Raw genomic sequence first — 20,319 nt, 5'->3', positions numbered from 1 at the left:
ACTCAGCAGTCAAACAGAACAAGAAGCAACATGAGCAGTATGAAAAAATAAGGAAGAAAAGGAGTACAAACAATGCAGGACAGCCTAAATATTCAGCAGGATAGAGTCATCAGAAAAATGGTCATATAAAGAACTCAAGGAATACCTTAGACAGATGGAATGGAACCTTAAAGAGGATACGAGACAGCAAATTCAAGCAGCGAAAGAACACATTGAGAATGAATTACATAAACAGAAGAAGTTAAGCATCTTTATCAGGAGATAGAATCAAACAATAATCTTAGAAATGAAGGGAATTATAAACCAAATTAAAATCTCAAATGAGAGTATCACTAACAGAGTGGAGCAAGTAGAAGCCAGAACGTCAGATAATGAAGACAAAATATATCATCTTGAAAAGAGTCTAGCCAAATCAGATAGGCTGGTTAAAAATCACGAGAGAAACATCCAAGAGATATGTGATAACATAAAAAAAACAAATTTAAGAGTCATCGGGATAGAGGAAGGGATAGAGATTCAAACCAAGGGAATGAGTAACCTACTAAATGAAATAATTACAGAAAACTTTCCAGAAATAAAAAAGGAAACAGATATACAAATTGCTGATGCATACAGGACACCAAGCACACAAAATCACAGTAGACCAACGCCAAGACACATTGTTATGAAGATATCCAATATACAGAACAAAGAGAAAATATTAAAAGCTACAAGAGAAAGGAGACAGATTACATTCAGGGGTAAACCAGTAAGGTTAACAACGGATTTTTCATCACAGACGCTGAAAGCGAGAAGATCCTAGAACAACGTATTTCAAACACTGAAAGACAATGGATGCCAACCAAGAATTCTGTATCCAGCAAAATTAAGCTTCAGGTACGACAACGAAATAAAAATCTTTCACGATAAACAAAAGCTAAAAGAATTTGCAGCCAGAAAACCAGCATTGCAATGCATCTTGAGCAAAACACTACACGAGGAAGAAATGAAAAACAATAACCAAAGCCAACAGTGGGAAGTACCTCAGTAAAGACAGATGGAGGGGGGAAAGCTAACCATGGAGAAACAAACTAAATTAAAAAAAAGAGAGATAAATAATCAAACATGGCTGGAAGTACAAACCATATATCAATACTAACTCTAAACGTTAATGGTTTAAACACTCCAATAAAGCAACATAGGCTGGTAACATGGATTAAAAAAACAAATCCAACAATATTCTGCCTCCAGGAGACACATCTGACTGGAAAAGACATACACAGGCTGAAGGTGAAAGGTTGGGAAAAAATATACCACGCACAAGGTCCTCACAAGCAAGCAGGGGAAAATCCAATATCACATGGAAAATGAACAATATGTTACTGAATGATCAAGGGGTTACAGAAGACATAAAGGAGGAAATCAAAAAATTCTTGGAGATAAATGAAAATACAGACACAACTTATCGGAATCTATGGGACACAATGAAAGCAGTTTTAAGAGGGAAATTCATCACCTGGAGGTCATTCCTCAAAAAAAGGAAAAACCAACAAATAAATGAGCTCATACTTCATCTCAAAGCCCTAGAAAAGGAAGAGCAAAACAACAGCAAATGCAGCAGAAGGCAAGAAATAATTAAAATCAGAGTGGAAATCAACGAAATTGAAACAAAGAAACTATTGAAAAAATTAACAAAACTAAAAGTTGGTTCTTCGAAAAAATAAACAAGATTGACAGACCCTTAGCCATGCTAAGGAAGAGAAGGAGAGAGAGAACTCAAATTACTAACATACGGGATGAAAAAGGCAATATCACAACAGATGCTATAGAAATATAGAAGACAATTAGAAATTATTTTGAAAAACTATATTCCAATACAATAGAAGACAGTGAAGATATCGATAAATTTCTGAAGACATATGATTTGCCCAGAATGAGTCAGGAGGATACACACAATTTGAACAGACCAATATCAATGGATGAAATTGAAGAAGCCATCAAAAGACTACCAACCAAGAAAAGCCCAGGACCGGATGGGTATACAGCGGCGTTTTACAAAACCTTTAAAGATGAATTAATACCAATACTTTTCAAGTTATTTCAGGAAATAGAAAAAGAGGGAGTTCTTCCAAATTCATTCTATGAGGCCAACATCACATTGATTCCGAAAACAGACAAAGACAACTCAAAGAAAGAAAACTACAGACCAATCTCTCTGATGAACCTCGATGCAAAAATCCTCAATAAAATTCTGGTGAATCAGATACAAAGGCACATCAAAAAAATTGTGCACCATGATCAAGTAGGATTCATCCCTGGGATGCAAGGATGGTTCAATATACGGAAATCAATAAATGTTATTCACCACATCAATAGACTTAAAGATAAGAACCATATGATCATCTCGATAGACGCAGAAAAAGCATTCGACAAAGTACAGCATCCCTTTATGTTCAAAACATTAGAAAAACTAGGGATAACAGGAACTTACCTTGACATTGTAAAAGCTATCCATGCTAAGCCTCAGGCTAGCATCATTCTGAATGGAGAAAAATTGAAGGCATTCCCTCTAAAATCTGGAACAAGACAGGGATACCCTCTATCACCACTTCTATTCAATATAGTTTTCGAAACACTGGCCAGAGCAATTAGACAAACGAAAGAAATTAAAGGCATAAAAATTGGAAAAGAAGAACTTAAATTATCACTATTTGCGGAAGACATGATTCTATACCTAGAAGACCCAAAAGGGTCTACAAATAAACTACTAGAACTAATAAATGAATTCAGCAAAGTGGCAGGATATAAAATCAACACGCATAAATCAAAGGCATTCCTGTATATCAGCGACAAAACTTCTGAAACGGAAATGAGGAAAAACACTCCATTCACAATATCCTCAAAAAAAATAAAATACTTGGGAATCAACCTAACAAAAGAGGTGAAAGATTTATACAATGAAAACTACAGAACCATAAAGAAGAAGTAGAAGAAGATCTTAGAAGGTGGAAAAATATACCCTGTTCATGGATAGGCAGAACTAACATCATCAAAATGGTGATATTACCAAAAGTTCTCTATAGGTTTAATGCAATGCCAATCAAAATCCCAATGGCATTGCTTGTAGAAATAGATAAAGCAATCATGAATTTCATATGGAAAAATAAAAGCAAAAGCAATTCTAAGCAGGAAGTGTGAATCAGGCGGTACAGCGATACCAGATTTCAAACTATATTACAGAGCAATAATGACAAAAACAGCATGGTACTGGTACCAAAACAGGCGGGTGGACCAATGGTACAAAATAGAGGATACAGAGACTAATCCACAAAGTTACAACTATCTTATATTTGATAAAGGGGCTAAAAGCATGCAATGGAGGAAGGATAGCATCTTCAACAAATGGTGTTGGGAAAACTGGAAATCCATATTCAACAAAATGAAACTGAATCCCCTCCTCTCACCATGCACAAAAATTAACTCAAAATGGATCAAGGACCTTGATATCAAATCAGAGACTCTGCATCTGATAGAAGAAAAAGTTGGCTCCGATCTACGTATTGTGGGGTCGGGCTCCAAATTCCTTAATAGGACACCCATAGCACAAGAGTTAATAACAAGAATCAACAAATGGGATTTTCTTAAACTGAAAAGTTTTTTCTCAGCAAGAGAAACAATAAGAGAGGTAAATAGGGAGCCTACATCCTGGGAACAAATCTTTACTCCACACACTTCAGATAGAGCCCTAATATCCAGAGTATACAAAGAACTCAAAAAATTAGACAATAAGACAACAAATAACCCAATCAACAAATGGGCCAAGGACCTGAACAGACACTTCTCAGAGGAGGACATACAATCAATCAACAAGTACATGAAAAAATGCTCACCATCTCTAGCAGTCAGAGAAATGCAAATCAAAACCACCCTAAGATACCATCTCACTCCAGTAAGATTGGCAGCCATTAGGAAGTCAAACAACAACAAGTGCTGGCGAGGATGTGGGGAAAAGGGTACTCTTGTACACTGCTGGTGGGACTGCAAATTGGTGTGGCCAATTTGGAAAGCAGTTTGGAGATTCCTGGGAAAGCTGGGAATGGAACCACCATTTGACCCTGCTATTGCCCTTCTCGGACTATTCCCTGAAGACCTTAAAAGAGCGTACTACAGGGATACTGCCACATCAATGTTTACAGCAGCACAATTTCCAATAGCTAGACTGTGGAACCAACCCAGATGCCCTTCAATGGATGAATGGATTAAAAAAAATGTGGCATCTATACACCATGGAGCATTACGCAGCCCTAAAAAAATGACAAAATCATGGAATTCGCAGGGAAATGGATGGCACTAGAGCAGATTATGCTTAGTGAAGCTAGCCAATCCCTAAAAAACAAATGCCAAATGTCTTCTTTGATATAATGAGAGCAACTAAGAACAGAACAGGGAGGAAGAGCAGGAAGAAAAGATTAACATTAAACAGAGACATGAGGTGGGACGGAAAGGGAGAGAAAAGGGGAATTGCATGAAAATGGAGAGAGACCCTCATTGTTATACAAAATTACATATAAGAGGTTGTGAGGGGAATGGGAAAATAAACAAGGAGAGAAATGAATTACAGTAGATGGGATAGAAAGAGAAGATGGGAGGGGAGGGGGGATAGTAGAGGATAGGAGAGGTAGCAGAATACAACAGTTACTAGTATGGCATTATGTAAAAATGTGGATGTGTAACCGATGTGATTCTGCAATCTGTATTTGGGGTAAAAATGGGAGTTCATAACTCACTTGAAGCTAATGCATGAAATATGGTGTCAAGAGCTTTGTAAGTTTTTGAACAACCAATAAAAAAAAAAAAAGAACTACACTGACTAATTGCATTCTAGAAATTTCATACGTCAGTCAGCAATGGTAATGGACAACATTTTTAACCTTTCAAATACTACTTTGTATTAAAGAGATTTCATTCTTTAAATTTTAATTTAAAAATTAAATAGATTCAAAAGAGTAAGTTATCTTTTCTTTATTAATTTGTTTGATATTAGAAAGGCTGGGTGATTTTCATGTTGACTTGCTGTTTTGTTTGGTGTATGTTTTTGCTTACTTATTGAAAATTTTTATAATAACATCACATTTAGTACAAGTATTTTCCTCCATTTCATTATTTACTTGTTTTTAAATTTATTTTGTGGTGCCAGAAATTGAACCCCGGACCTCATGCTTGATGGCCAATATACTCTACCACTGAGGTATACCTCCAACCTTGCCTTTTACTTTTAATCTAGAAATTTAAATGTGTATGCTTTGAGTCTTTCAATTTTTTCCTTTATCATTTCTTTCACCATTAAAAAGCTTAAAAAAGAAAACAATAACAAACCAAGGATTATGGGATGTAGCTCAGTGATAAAGCACCGCTGAGTTCAATCCCCAGTAGCCCTCCCCCCCCCCCCAGCACCACACACACACACAAAAAAACATCCTAAAACACAATGTCCTCATTATCTTTTATTAAGCCACAAAAAGGATAGATTTTGCAAAGGAAGTTTAAAGACAACTACTCACTATTTGGGATAAAACAAAGTTATAGCCTTGTATCTTTATACCCCCCAAAAATTACAGATGGATTTTAGGATTAATATAAAAACAAACCTATAAGTAAACTACTGGAAGGCAAATATTTTTTTCTAATTCTGTGTTGGAGAAGGAAAAGAGCTAACAATATTTAAACAAATCAAGTAGGCAAAAAAAAAAAAATCAAGAAAACAATTTAGACAAATTAACTGATGGAAAATAACTGCAAAACATATAATGGTAAAATTAATAGTTGGGCACAGTGATGCATGCCAGTGACTCAGGAGGCCGGAGGCAGGAGGATCCCGAGTTCAAAGCCAGCTTCAGCCAGCCTCAGCAACTTAGCAAGGTTCTAAGCAACTTAGTTGAGACCCTGTCTCAAAACAAAATATAAAAAGGATGTGGTTCAATCCCCAATACCAAGAAAAAATAAATAAAATTACTGTCTCTAAAACTATAAAGCCTTTAAAGAAAAAGACTAATACTCAAAACACAAGAATAAGAATAATTCTAACCTTGATAGAAAAATGGGCCAAGTTAGGCAGAGTCACAAAATAAAGACAATTGCTTGACAGAAGTGAAAAGTACCATCTTTTATAATTTAAAAAATGCTAATTAAAACAATGAAGTATCATAACTATCAGCATGGGAAAAAAACTAAACCAATGGAAAAAAAAAACCCATAAAACTTGAAACAAACCAAGAAAAAACAGACACACAACTACCTTACACTACTAGTTTGGACTTGGCATTACTATGTGCAGGCAGTTCTAAGGAAATAAACAGGTAAATGTGCAAAGAAAGATAAAAGGATAGCTACTATGGGTTTGTAATCATGAAAAATTTTAAGCAACCTAAACACCATACTCTGCAGCCACTCAAAATTATGAGGTAGATCTTACAGTTAGCAATAGGAGTGATATTCATAATATATTTGTAAGTGTAAAAAGCAGGTCACAGAAGAGTGACAATGAAAGAAAAAGATAATGGTGGTACTCACTGACTTGTCTTTTCCACTCAGACTGAATGACATACAACCTAAAACTATTGTGTATACATACTTTCACAAATGATTATCTAATCTAATTGTCCCTAAAGAGGTATCAACTATTGGCAAATATCAGAATCCTAACATTATGAGAAATAATCTTGTACAGATACCCTGTATAGGGCAGGTGATATCCCTAGGCAAAAGATCAGAAGTGGATGAAATGAGATGCCTTCATTTTACAGCATTATTTAACAAATGTTCACTTTTTAAAATGAAGGAATTTAGGCATAAAAAAGGCAAAGTGGCATACAGTTAATCATTAAGAAGATAGAATGGAAATAATACCAAACATAGAAAGTGTAAACTTAGGTCTATACCTATCACTCAGTATTTTGGACAAAGCATAAGCCTCTATGTTGTAGAGGTCAAATGAGGTAACTCATATCAAGACTTTGCATTCCAAAATACCATAAGGTACTGTCAGTATAAAAGATTTATACAGTGCTCTATTATACTAAAATGGTTCTCTTATTACTCTAATACTTAAGGACAAAGTTATTAACATATGAGTAGAACTGAATTTTTCAGGAATAGAAAAATATGAATAAAAAAACTCATAATATTTAAAAAAACAAATGTACATATAATTTAAGAAAGAAGGGGCTGGGGTTGTGGCTCAGTAGTAGAGTGCTTGCCTAGTAAGTGCAAGGCCCTGGGTTCGATCTCAGCACCCACATAAAAATACAAGTATTGTGTCCAACTACAACTAAAAAATAAATATTAAAAAAAGGATACATTTACCAACAGGGGAAGATAAAATCATGGTTTTATTGTAAGTTCTTTTTTTTTGGGTATTTATATTTTTACTATCCATGTTTGTATAAAAAACAAATACTAAAAAGAAATCTCATGGGTGAGGGGGGCAGTACAAACATGAAATTTAGATCCCAATCATGTCTTAATAGTTACAGGGAAGAATTAAGGAAACCTGCTATGAAAAAAATTATAGTTGATGGCAGAAAAATAAAACAAGGCTCTAAGTAATCTAAGTAATTTCCTCACTATGTATCCTAAACAAATAAAGTTAGCATGCATACCCATGTTTATAGCAGCACAATTCACAATAGCCAAACTATGCAAATAACCATCAGTGGATGAATGGATAAAAAAAAAAGTGGCATTTAAACACAGTTTTATGTAGAATAAAATAACGGAAAAATGCCCAAGAAAATGCATGAACTTGAGTACATTAATTTAAGCAAAATAAGCCAAACTCAGAAAATCAAGGGTTTTATGTTTTCTCTCATATTCAAAAGCTAGAAAGGAAAAAGGCAAAGAAAGCTGGGTGGAGGGCATCTCATGAAAATCTAAGGGAGATCAGTGGTGTAGAGAATGGGGGACGAAGAAAGGAAGGGCATGGGGAAAAACTGGGAAGTGATACAGCCAAATCATATTATATTGTGTGCATGTACAAATATATAACAATGAATCCTACCTTTATGTGCAATTAAAATGCACCAATAAAAATATGGAAAAAAGAATTTTCTAACAACTATTTAATCCATACTGTCTTCAGTTCAGACAAAATAGGAACACAAAATAACAAGGCCAGAGTTGCTACCCTTCTTATAAGGTGGAAGAAGCAGGGCAATGTGATACATGCCTATAATCCCAACTATTTGGGAAGCTGAGGCAGGTGGATCGAAAGTTCAAGGCCAGCTTACTGAGACCGTCTCAGAATAAAAATAAAAAGGACTAGGATGTAGCTCAGTGGTAGAGCACCACTGGTTCAAGCCTCAGTACAAAAAATAAGTAAATAAATAAAAACAGGGATGAAAAGAAACTTCCTACAATAACCAGAAAGGTGGAAGAGCAAAAGTAATTAAAAATACCACATTGTAATGAGTTTCATTAAAATGCAAATTTTTACAAACTATTTTTGGTCTTTAGGACCAAAGATAGAATTGCTACTGCAATTTATTGTCTACAACTTAGAATATCACTAACCCTGCAAATGAACCAAGTTTAAAGAGGAAAGTGAAGTAGATTTCCAATAACTAAGTATACACTTGTCACCAGTACTAGTTTATTTACCAATAACAAGTATTTCATTTGGCTTAGAATAGAACATTCAAGTGAACAAGCTCCAATAGACAACAATGAGAAGCTGAAAGAGAATGAGAAGCCCTCATTCCAGTGACAAATATCCTTCCTCCTCAGAGGTTGTAAGAAGAAACTCCTACAGAATCTTTACAGCAAAGCAAAATTCTGTTAGCTTATCTGTAAACTTACCCTGAAATTTACGATTAAAAAACCAAAAGGATCCACAACTCAGAAGTGCTTGCTTCTTTACAAAGATTTTACTCAACACTGCAGGCATTAGGTGATGCAAAAAGAAATGTTGATGGGAAAGAAAAAGGACTTTAATAATACATGTTTAATACATGTTAACTGGAGAGAATGAACAAACCCCCCTGTACACACTGTCTTTCAAAACAGAACTATCTTCAAGGTCCTTACCCAAGTCACTCTAAAGCCTATCTTTGCAAAACTAGCCCCTTCCAAAAGTAAAACAAAACCTGGCACTAAGCAACACATCTTAGCCATTAGAAAAAGAAATTTAAATAAATATTAATACATACAAAGCTGCTTTCACTTAACTTTAAGAAAGGATCAACTGATATAACAAGATTAAAAGAGTAGTAAAGTTAACTGGCACAAGTTAAGTGACTTAGCCTGTGTAGCAACCTACAGGAGTCATGTGACTGCTGCCCCACTACTATCCTCCTGGAGGTATCTGGTGGCCACCCAGGGAGTCCCTGAAAAATGGCGTCCAACATTTTTAGGATAGGGCTAGAGAAGAGAAAGTGCAGGTAGGGAAATATCTGCTAAACAACATAGCAGTCAGGTCAACAGATTGAAATCATACTTTCTTATCTCTCTGTTTCATCTTCAGGGTTCTCTGTTCAAGTGAGTACCCCAGTTTTCTGGCTGCTTCTGTGAGTTTTTCATCTATGTTTTTCAACAGACTAGCTTTCTTTTTATCTGTTACTTCTTTAAGTTTTTTCATCAAAAATAATCTGGAAAAGAAGTAAAAACCCACATTATATTGCTGATCACTGTACTAAGTACAAAGAAGCTAAGATAAAAACACCAAATTCCATGCAAGAAAGTCTTCAGAATCATTACCAATGGTTCTCTCAAAATTCCTAATAGTTTTCCTCAAACAAGGGAAAAGTAATATTAATAAAAAGTTGCCAGTCACAGAAATAGCAAATACGATTCAAGTTTGTAGTATTTCTTAATTATAGAGAAGTAAGAGCTATTTAAAAAGCTGAGATTAAGTCAAGTCTTAAGCATTGTTTGAATATTAAGATACAGCATGCTGCTTTGGAGAAGTCTGGTATAAGAAGTCAAAGTAGTATGTAAATACCAAAAAGGATTTTTTATTTTTAAAGAGCCAGAGGACACTGTTATAATACTTAGGGTAAACAGATTTTTTTTTTTTTTTTTTTTTTTTTTTTTTACAAATGTTCACTTCAAATCTGTTAAGACAAATTTAGAAAATATAGAAGGAAAGCTTATACAAAAGCATAGTCCGAAGCAGTTTTTTAAAAGACTGTTAATGCCCAAAATAATTTTATATTTATCATAAGCAGGTTAAGATTTTTATCAGCAGTATAGAAGATCAAGAGTAAAAGGAAGAGCTGGAGTGGCAGCTGAACACACATGTTGATCCCCTTCCTTTGTAGCCAGTGCCAAGCCCCAGGAAGAAACACTTCTATTTGCTACCTACTTTTAAGAGTTTATAATGTCCACTGTAACACTGCCATGAGTTGAGAATTACAAAAGTCTTAGAAAATTTATAGTGGGTGCTATTCTTCACTCCTTTTTACATATCAGGAAACTGAAACATAAAGGATAATCAACTTACCCCAGTTTGGAGAGCTATTAATGGTGTTGATTAAAGTGCCATTGAAACCCCAAACAACCAAACCAGTGCCTCCTGATTGCAACACACATAGTTATACTAAACCTTACCTTCAATAATCATCAGCTGTATACCTAGAGAATATATTTATATTAACTATAAGTTAGTCAATCTTCAGTCCTTCCCAAGCTCTCTGGCATGGCACATAGAGCCTTCAAGTTTCTCTGGGCCACATATTTCCCACATTCATATGGAATTACTGTTCCCTTGCCTAAAACACTTTCCTTTCTAATCTTTATAGTAAGTTCTTATGCAGCCATCAAGGCTCTTTACCACATTATTATAAGTATCTTTATACTTATTAGTGAAACATTGTCTCAGCTTCAAATGTACTTTCCAACAGTCTGCTTCTATATATATATATGATATTGTTATTTATTTATTTTTTGTCAGTGTGGTGCTGGGGATTGAACCCAGGATCTTGATCATGTTAGGCAAATGTTCTAACACTGAGCTATACCCTCAGCCAAAGATTAAGCAATATTTTCATTAAATAAAATAACTAGATATATGACACACACGTTTTGTCGAGATAATCCAAGATTATCTACAAAAGTCATGAAAATGCTCTCTAGAAATCTAGAACTTTTGGATTACCACAATTCCCCTTTGCAATAGACTGTAAATGTGCTAACAGATATTTAATTGTAAATAGAAGAATTGAAATAGAACATTTTCTTACTTGACTGCAGCAAACACATTATCTCCATTTTGAACAATTGTACAATTTTTCTTTGCTTCATTTATACCAACATATACAGGCAGTTCATCAGGAGAATCCCTGTTTTAACAAAAGATCAAAAATTTAGCTGCCCATAATGTATATTATCAGTCAACTAGAATTTAAAAGTAACAATTTATGCCTGTAAAACTGAAACAAATTTGCTAGGTTTTAACTCTAAGTTTCTTAGGAATATCTATGATGAACCTTATTTATACAACAGAATCTAAAATTAAGATTTTTAGTACCTACTTTTATACCCAAACACAAAGAAAGGGGGAATAAGGCCTGTCAAAAGAAATAGGAAAAATTATACACAAAATATACATAATCATTGATTTTAAAAGCTGTTAAAAAATGGTGGAAAACTAAAAAACAGGATAGAATATTATAAGACAATAGAAATGACATGATCTTATTCAAGTATATAATCAAATTGTTTTATTTTAAAATTGAGGAAACCAACACAGAGAGGTTAGGTTACTTGTACTAGGGCCTAGCAAATTAATGTCAAAGTCAGAAACAGAATCTAAACAACCCAATTTCTAGCCCTATGAGCATTCTTCTGTACAATACTTCTTCCTGGGTTCATTTTATCTTTTCCTCTATCATATTATACTTAATCTCTAAAGAATCTCTACTGGTACAGGTGAACAAGGTATTTTCCACCTCAAACTAATTTTATTTCTTAACATTCTAAGCATCTGCATATATTCATTTAATCCTCCTAATATTCCTATAAAGTACACACAATTATTATCGCCATTATTTCCTCAGGGAGGAAACCGAGTCACAGAAAAACCATAGTCACTAATGACTCACATAGAAGGACCAGTCTTTTCAACTCTAGAGCCCACTCTAAACTACCAACTGCTACTGTGTCCCTTGGAAGCACCTGGCTTACCTAAATCAAAACAGCTGTTCTAAAATATCTATCTTTAGCTAAAGGAACGTTTCTGAACCCCCAAGGGAAAACAGGTTTATACCTACAAAGGAAAAAAATCAGTGAGTTTCAGCCTGAAGGGTCACTATCCTATAGTAGGTTAAAACATCAAGAATAACAGATGGTTCATGTCATCACCAACAAGGGGAAAATAGGTCTTTCACATTGGTAATGCCAGTGAATGTCTATTTACACTCACTGAACTACACCCTCAGCCCAAGATTAAGCAATATTTTCACTAAATAAAATAACAAATTATATGAGATTAGTAGCCACATTTTAGAGGAGAAAAAGAAAAGATCCTTTACCTGAAATACCCCATGTGGTACTGAGTTTTATTATCGCCAATAATAATGGTCTGGAACTCAGGAGGATCATAGTAAAACCTCCAGTGAAGATTAAAGTTCAAACCTAATGATTTTTTCTTCATTTTATGTTTTCCAGCCAGAATATCATACGGACCCACTAATCGAAGTCCAAGACTTGTGGAAAGTGAATCTACAGAGAAAATAAATTTATTTTCTAAGTAATTACTACTTTAAAGAGCTTCTAAAAATAAAATACAAACAAAAAACTTCATATGTGAAGATGTTACTTGTAAAAATTCCCATGGAAAATAAATCAAGTGTTAACATTTAGGATTTTAAGATTTCCTCTTAAATTCACTAACAATCAGATTGATACTTCAAGCATTCTTATTTCAACCAAAGTGAGACTTCTGAAATGCTATAGGCAAAATAGAGCCAGAAACACTCACCTTACTCCTTACTACACTGCTGTCAACCTTAAATACATCAATTAAGAGACAGACAGATAGCAAAAAAGCGTGGATTAAGAATGATAAAACAGAGGCTGGGGCTGCAGTTCAGTAGTGGAATGCTTGCCTCATGTGTCTGAGGCCCTGGGTTCGATACTCAGCACCACACAAAATGAATAAATAAAATAAAGGTATTATTTCCACATACAACTATTTTTTTGAAATGACAATACTTTTTTTTCCTCTTAATTTCAGTTAATTATCACTTCAGATTCCCTTGACTCTCTGATAGTCTATTTGGCCAATCCTAATCTTCCATGATTCCATTCTTTCTCCATTCACAGACCACTGAGGTACAGTGTTAAATAAAACCACAGTCATGAAATCTATGCAAAGATGCAACTTTTAACTCAGATGGGCCCTTGCTCTCTAAGAGGAGGTAAGCACTCCTCCAGGCAGGATCCAGTTACACAAGGACACAGGGATGCAAAAGAGGTAACAAAGTGACTAAAAGCCTGGAAACATTGAAGATGTTCTTTTTTTTTTTTTTTTTTTCCTATGAACTACTTGTATCCTTGGTCCAAGTTCCTATTATCTTTTTCATTTGGAGAAGCAGAATATTTCTGGAGCAACTCACCAGCTGGCTTTTCAGGATCAAGTTCTTCACAAAACTTCCAGAAATGATAGAAATCTTCAGGTAGGGAAAGCTTATAATGATTTTCTACTTCTTTGCGAAGGTCACTGGAGACATCAGCTTCACAGGATTTACTCTTCTTCACATCAACTGCCTTTTCACACTGAAAATTGGCATATACAACTTTGTTCTCCAAAAGCAATTTCAGCAATTTTCCTTGCATAACACCATTGCTTATTCTTATTCACCCATCTCTGTATTTGTGCTTTTAAACACTTTTTTTTTTTTTTTTTTTTGTACTGGGATTGAACCTAGGGATGCTCTACATAACTGAGCTACATCCCAGCTCTTTTTTTTTTTTTTTTTGGTTTATTTGACACAGAATCTTGCAAAGTTGCTCCGGCTAGCCTTAAACTTATGATCCTCCTGCCTTAGCCTCCTGAATCACAGGTGTGCACCTCTACTCATAGCTAAACACTCTTTTAAGTGTTAATTCTGAGTAAAGGCCTGGGAGTTCTTTTGGACCAAGAAAAATGAAACATTTATATGGTGGTCAAGAGGAATCCACATAGCAAGTCTTTAAGTACATTTCTCTAAGATAATGAAAACAGAAAACAAAAAAGTAAAAAAAAAAAATTAAAAAAATAAAAAGCAGAAAAAAAAGGAAATAAAAGCAAGACAGGTTTTGCCTTTATTTGGTTATCAAGATATGATCATGCATTTTCTTTAAAAAACCACTGGTCACTGCTGGGCATGATGGCACATGCCTGTAATCCCAGTGACTCGGGAGCTAAGCCAGGAGGACTGCAAGTTCAAGACTAGCCTCAACAACTTAGTGACGCCCTAGGCAACTTTGCATGACCCTATCTCAAAAAATAAAAAAGAAGAGCTGAGGATGTGGCTCAGTGGTTAAATACCCCAGTCCCTGGTTTCATTCTCTGGTACCAGAAAAAAAAATCATATCAAAAGCAAATTATCATAGATAACTGTAAATAACTGAATATAGGAAGTTAATCAGTTAAAAAGCTGTTTCTTTAGCAAAGTGCAACCAGAGTTTCTTCAGGGTTATTTACTACAAGCATTACCGAGCCTTCCATTTTAGAATGATTTTCTCCTTTCTGACATTCCAAATAAAGAGGTTAGAAACAAGGTTAAGCATCAATAGTCTCTAACAAAATTAGAATAGTGCTAAACTCTGGGCCCCAAATCCAATTATTTCAGAAAAGGCCTTTTAATGTCAGAAGTAGGTTATAAAACCTCTCTCTAGTGCCTCTGAAATGTGAATAGGCTAGATTTTACAAAGCCAGATGGATATCTGGTAAGTTTCTGCAGACAGTATAACTAGTTGAAAGATCTCTCTCTAGTTTTCTAAGTAGCAACTGTTTTTCTTTACAGGAACCTAAACCCTTTCTTTTTGAATTAAGTTCTTCCCATTTTATTCTTTTTTTCTACCTAATTAGTGGTTTCCAAATAGGAACCATCCTCCCCCTGACCCCACACCCTCCCAAAAGACATTTAACAACGTCTGGCAAAGTTTTGGTTGCCCTAAAATAGGGGGCAGGGTTCTAGTGGCATCTAATGAGATAAGAGGCCATAGATGATGCTCAAATTCTACAATGCACAGGATAGATCCCCTCAACAAATATTTTACCTGGCCACAAATGTAAATAGTGCTACAATTGAGAATTCTGACCTAGATGTTTCACATATTTATATTCTTTTACTTTCCCATAGACTCAAGTTTACTGATGTTATTTTATGTATCAGTCTATAACATGTTTATAAATTAAACGATACAATGCTCAGGATGGCACTGCTCCACCAAGAAACCAGAACAAATGAAATGCCTACTGACAGAATGGGCGGTTAATATTTTTCAAACAATGGAATGTTATACTTAGTGAAAAGGAAATACAGTTAAATGGCAATATAGACCTATCTTAATATAGAATTTAATGAAGAAAATGTCATCCAGATTATATGCAGTTTGACATTGGTATGTGGTACATGTCTATAATCCTAGCTACTGGAGACTGAGGCAGGAGGACTGCAAGTTTAGGGTCAGCTTGGCAACTTAGTGGGACACTGTCTCAAAAAATAAAAAGGACTGGGTCATTGCTCAGTGGTATGGCATTTGTTTAGCATTTTTAAGTCCCTAGGTTCAAACCCAGTACCAAAAATTTTATATGCAGCATGACAGCCTTTTTATGATGTTCATAAACTAAAAAAACATTGTTTATATATATGTTCACAGGTGATAAACTGTAGAACAAAGGCAAGGGGAAACAAAGTTCAGAATGCTACCTACACTGATTAGGGACTATAAAAAGTTAGGCAGGAAGGCTAGGGGAGGAACACATGTAGATGTGGAGCTACTGTCTGTGTTTGAGTTCTTGGGGTGGGCAGTGGGTTTACAGTTGTTGTATTAAATAGACGAGGTAAAAGAGGATCAGAAATCGACCAATAAGTTTATTACAGTCAGACTTATAATGCATCAATCCAAGGTCATTAAAATATTAAATTGAACAAAAGTATTGAAATAGGAATCAAACAATAAGAACCATTTATAGTAAGAATTATAAAAACAAGGAATATTTATTGTGTACTTGTGTCTCACCACCATTCTAAGCACTTTCTACGGATTATCTCATTTAATCTTCACTACTAGCTTATGAGCTAATACTAGCATCCACTTTGCAGACAAGGACATTGAGGTTATGTAACTTTCCCCATATCCCTAACTATAAGGTTGAAGAGCAGAGATTTAACCCCAGGTTTAAACCTGGCTCCAGAACAGATTCTTAACTACCTCAACATATTGCTTCTCCAACTACAAATAAAAAATAGTAGAGGGCTGGAGATGTGGCCCAAGCAGTAGCGCCCTCACCTGGCATGCGTGGGGCCCTGGGTTTGATCTTCAGCACCACATAAAAATTAAAAAATAAAGATGTTGTGTCCACCAACAACTAAAAATATTTAAAAATTCTCTTAAAACAAAACAACAACAAAAAAACACCACACAGAAATATATGAAGTCCTGACTGGTCATCTCTTGTTTTTTGTAACTGTCTTTGGCTCAAACTTAAGATGTTAGAAAAGCCTTAATGTGCATTGCAGAAAGGCAATTTTGCATAATGGTTAGTTTGTCTGGGTTGACTTGACTCCACTGGTTTCCAGCTGTCCCCCTGGGCAAGTTACTTAACTTCTCAGTGCCTTGTTCTCTCATCTATAATAAAGGACTATAAAGTACCTGTATCACAGGATTGTTATGAGGAATAAATTATATTTAAAAATAAGAACAATCTTAACTAGCTAATATTGTTAGCTATTGATAGTCTCTACAGGATCATCTTCACCTTTGGTATTTTATTTATTTATTTTTAAATGCATTTTTTAGTATTTATTTTTTAGTAGTAGTTGGACACAATAACTATTTTTTATGTGGTGCTGAAGATCGAACCCAGGGCCTGGCCCATGGTAAGCAAGCGCTCTACCCTACAACCCCAGCCCCTGGCATTTTATTTTTTGATTAAACCAAACCAGCTTTTCACTGCAGTTTCAAAGAGGGTTTTTCAGCTTTACCTTAACTCACACTAGTTCAGCATCTCCAAATCCTTAACGACTAAAAATTTGAGACAGCTGTTCTCTTCAGACTTCACTTTCACCCAGGTGTTCCTAGAACGCATGCCTCAACGAGAAGAATGCCTGTAACCATAGCCCTCTCAACAATTAAGCTTTCAAACAATGCCACACCCTATCCAGTTTAATACAGCCAGAGAAATTTTTGTAAAACTTTCAATATCACAATGACACTTAGAAAATTCCCTTATTACCAATGCAGTGCTTATGCGACTCCTTGAACTGTGTAAAAGTGTAAGAGAATCGTACACTTTCTGTCCGACCTCAATAGTGCCTTTATGATCAGTCCTCCTTACTTTCCCATCTCCCAGGATCCTGCCAGGTAGAATGCTCCTTTGGGCCCCCCAATCCCCTACACTTTTACGTCAAAGGAACTCTTTGCTTTTCTTCTCTGCCTTGAAGAACCTTTTTCAAACACCAGTTGTCTTAAGTCTTCTTGAGCAATCCCCTGGAACTCGTTAAATCCTCCTCCAGTGTTTCCAGAGCACTTTCTACTCTCCAGCATTATCATCTCAAACAAAAAAGGTTACCGTAAAGTGTTTATTCACTTGTGCCCGGTCTTCCCAGGCTGGGGGGCTCTACATGGGGCAGGGGTCGCCGGGCTCCTCCTGAATCCGCGGCGTCCTGTACAGGGTATGGGACGGCATCGGTTTCCAATCAATGTGGCTGCGTGAATGAGAATGAGCAGCGCAGCTGGGTGGTTCAATCTGCTTCCCGAGGAACTGAGCCCAGAAAAGTCGGGCAGCAGACGTAAAGGCTACTTCCCAGTCCAATCCCCCGCAGGGCGGGAAACAGCGGCCCTGGAAAAACCGCTGTTCCCGGGCACACAGCTGGCGCTCAATGGTTACCCGACGAATGCAATGTGCTGCCCCCAGGTGTCCCGACTACACCTAAAGCTCCCCGCAGAGCCCGCTTAGCCTTTCAGGAAGTACCTGCTGCCCCTCCCTGGCGGGCCTGCGCTTGCCGCCGCCGACCATTCTGCCTCTGCCGAGCCCGCGGCCGCGGTCTCGAGTTCCGGCTGCTACCGAAGGTATCCGACTGCTTCCGGGTTCAAAAGTCACCAATCCGAATCCCCACGCTGCCCCGGGCGCGCCAATTTAGAGCAAAGGCTCCGCCCATTCCCCGCCCCCGAGAGTCACAGCGGGCCGCGGCCCCGCCCACTCCCCCCGCCCACCGCCCCCTTCCCTGCGGTGGCAATTGGTGCTTGATCTCTGCAAGGGTTCACTGTGCCCTCGGAATTACCTTCCAGGGATGCTCCAGGATTCTCCACAGCTACCTAGTTTTGGTCTCCTTGAGGTGGACTTGAACCCGGGTGCGGTGGCCCAGGCCTGTAACCCCAGCCACTTGGGAGGATTGCAAGTTCAAGGCCAGCCTTGGCAATTTGACAAGACCTGTCTCAAAGTAAAAATAAGAAAATAAATGTTAGGGGTGGGAGGGGAAAGGAGGGGGTAGAAAAGGCATGGAGTAGAAAAGAAGGTGGAATAAGATGGACATCATTACCCTAAGTACATGTGTGAAGACACGAACGGCGTGAATATACCTTGTATACAACCAAATATGAAAAGTTGTGCTCTATACGTGTAATATGAATTGTAATGCATTCTGCTGTCATATATAACTTGGGAGGATTGCAAGTTCAAGGACAGCCCTAGATAGAATAAAAAAAAAAGAAAGAAAAGAAAACAATGTAAAGGTGGACCAGAGATGTTTACTGTTGAAGAGGTTGAATGTATGACCTTGTCCTCACTTCAGCTCCTTCATTGTTTTTTTCTTTATTTCTATTAAAAAATTAACCTGTTGCTCTCCTTTATCCTCTCCCTCCCGCACTATGCTATAATTGCCTGATAATAATTAATCCCCAATTATCTCCCAGAAGTAACTCAATCTCTACCCTAGTCTCTTGCCCCATCTCCCTCCAGGTGTTTTTAGTACAGTGGGTTTTCTTAATCCCGGCTACCCAAAGTGATATTTGAGAGTTCTTTTTAGTCTATTCTTTTTATATCATCACATGTTTTTGTCATGGATGTGGTTCCTTTTATGTATCAAGACATAAATTGCAGGGTTTTTAAAAATGCTTTCTACATAACTGCATTGGCTTTGATTCTTTTGAGTTGCTTTTGGTTGGCAGTTTGTTTATATTTGGTCTCTGTCCTTAATGCTAAAGGCTTCAACTTTTGTGATGAATCTGCTGTAAATTTACATGTAGAAGTATTGTTCTAAAACAGTGCTTTGTGGATTTAGGAAAGGCTTGTCAACTGCTAGGCAAGATGGATGAGGGGGAAAAGGGCCTGATTGTTTTCTTCCAGAGACTACTCTTCTAATTACTTGCTTTGAGAATATACGACTTCCTTGAAGCTCCATGGAAAGGAAGCTGGGAATCTAAATAAGTTTAGTGTATACACAGTATTAAGTTTCCCCAGAGAAACAGAACCAATAGGCTATTTATCTGTCATAAGTTCATACGACTGGTGTGGACAGGAGGAGCTGAAAAGTCCTACAAAATCTCAAAAACTTGTTTGCAGGCTGAAGATCCAGGAGGGCATGTGCTGTGATTTGAAGCTCTGAGAGCCAGGTTACTGGTGGGGAGCTGACAGTGGTGCAGATTCTAGTCCCAGTCAGGAGGACTGTGAGCTAGGGTTGAGGCAGGACAGAAGGAATAAGAAACAGGTAGAAAGAGACATAAAGAAAGCATGAGGAGAAAAGATTTTAATTCAGTTCCACATACTTTTCCAGGCCTGTCTCTCCTCAAGCCAGTCTTTCTCCCAGGTCTGTTACTCCTAAATTCCTAATGAATCTGTAAATCTCACTGTGTGCTATTAAAACCCCCTGTTTGATTATGAGGTGTCCCCCAAAAGCTCATGTGTTAACATAGGAATATTCAAAGGTGAAATGATTGGATTGTGAGAGCTGTAATCTAAATCAGTCCACCCTAGTTTGAATGGGGGTAGGCTGGTGCTGGTGGGATTTGGCTGGAGGAGGTGGGTCACTAGGGATGGGCTTTGGAAGTGTAGATCTTCCCTGTGGCCCCTTCCCCATACCCCTTTTCTTCCTGGCTGCCATGCCCTTTGCCATGATATTCCGCATTACCTTGGGC

The 20,319-nt window shown here is 36.8% G+C and overlaps 1 protein-coding gene across 1 annotated transcript in view; it reads right to left on the bottom strand.

The window, feature by feature from the left end:
- Positions 1–18,286, bottom strand: part of HPF1 (histone PARylation factor 1) — a 28,536-nt gene extending 10,250 nt beyond the window's left edge. Inside the window, exons 1-5 of the mRNA XM_081269022.1 lie at positions 18,158–18,286; positions 13,590–13,749; positions 12,504–12,693; positions 11,214–11,312; positions 9,470–9,620 (exon numbers count right to left, since the gene is read on the bottom strand). Coding sequence (XP_081125148.1) covers positions 9,470–9,620; positions 11,214–11,312; positions 12,504–12,693; positions 13,590–13,749; positions 18,158–18,202 — 645 coding nt within the window. The 5' untranslated portion in view covers positions 18,203–18,286. The remainder of the gene's footprint in view (positions 1–9,469; positions 9,621–11,213; positions 11,313–12,503; positions 12,694–13,589; positions 13,750–18,157) is intronic.
- Between the last annotated feature and the right edge of the window lie 2,033 nt (positions 18,287–20,319).

Source organism: Spermophilus citellus (genome assembly GCF_964194105.1).
Source record: "Spermophilus citellus genome assembly, chromosome: 16".
Lineage (NCBI taxonomy): Eukaryota > Metazoa > Chordata > Mammalia > Rodentia > Sciuridae > Spermophilus > Spermophilus citellus.
The sequence above is the reverse complement of the archived record's forward strand: the minus strand, read 5'-3'. Positions and strand labels throughout refer to the sequence as shown.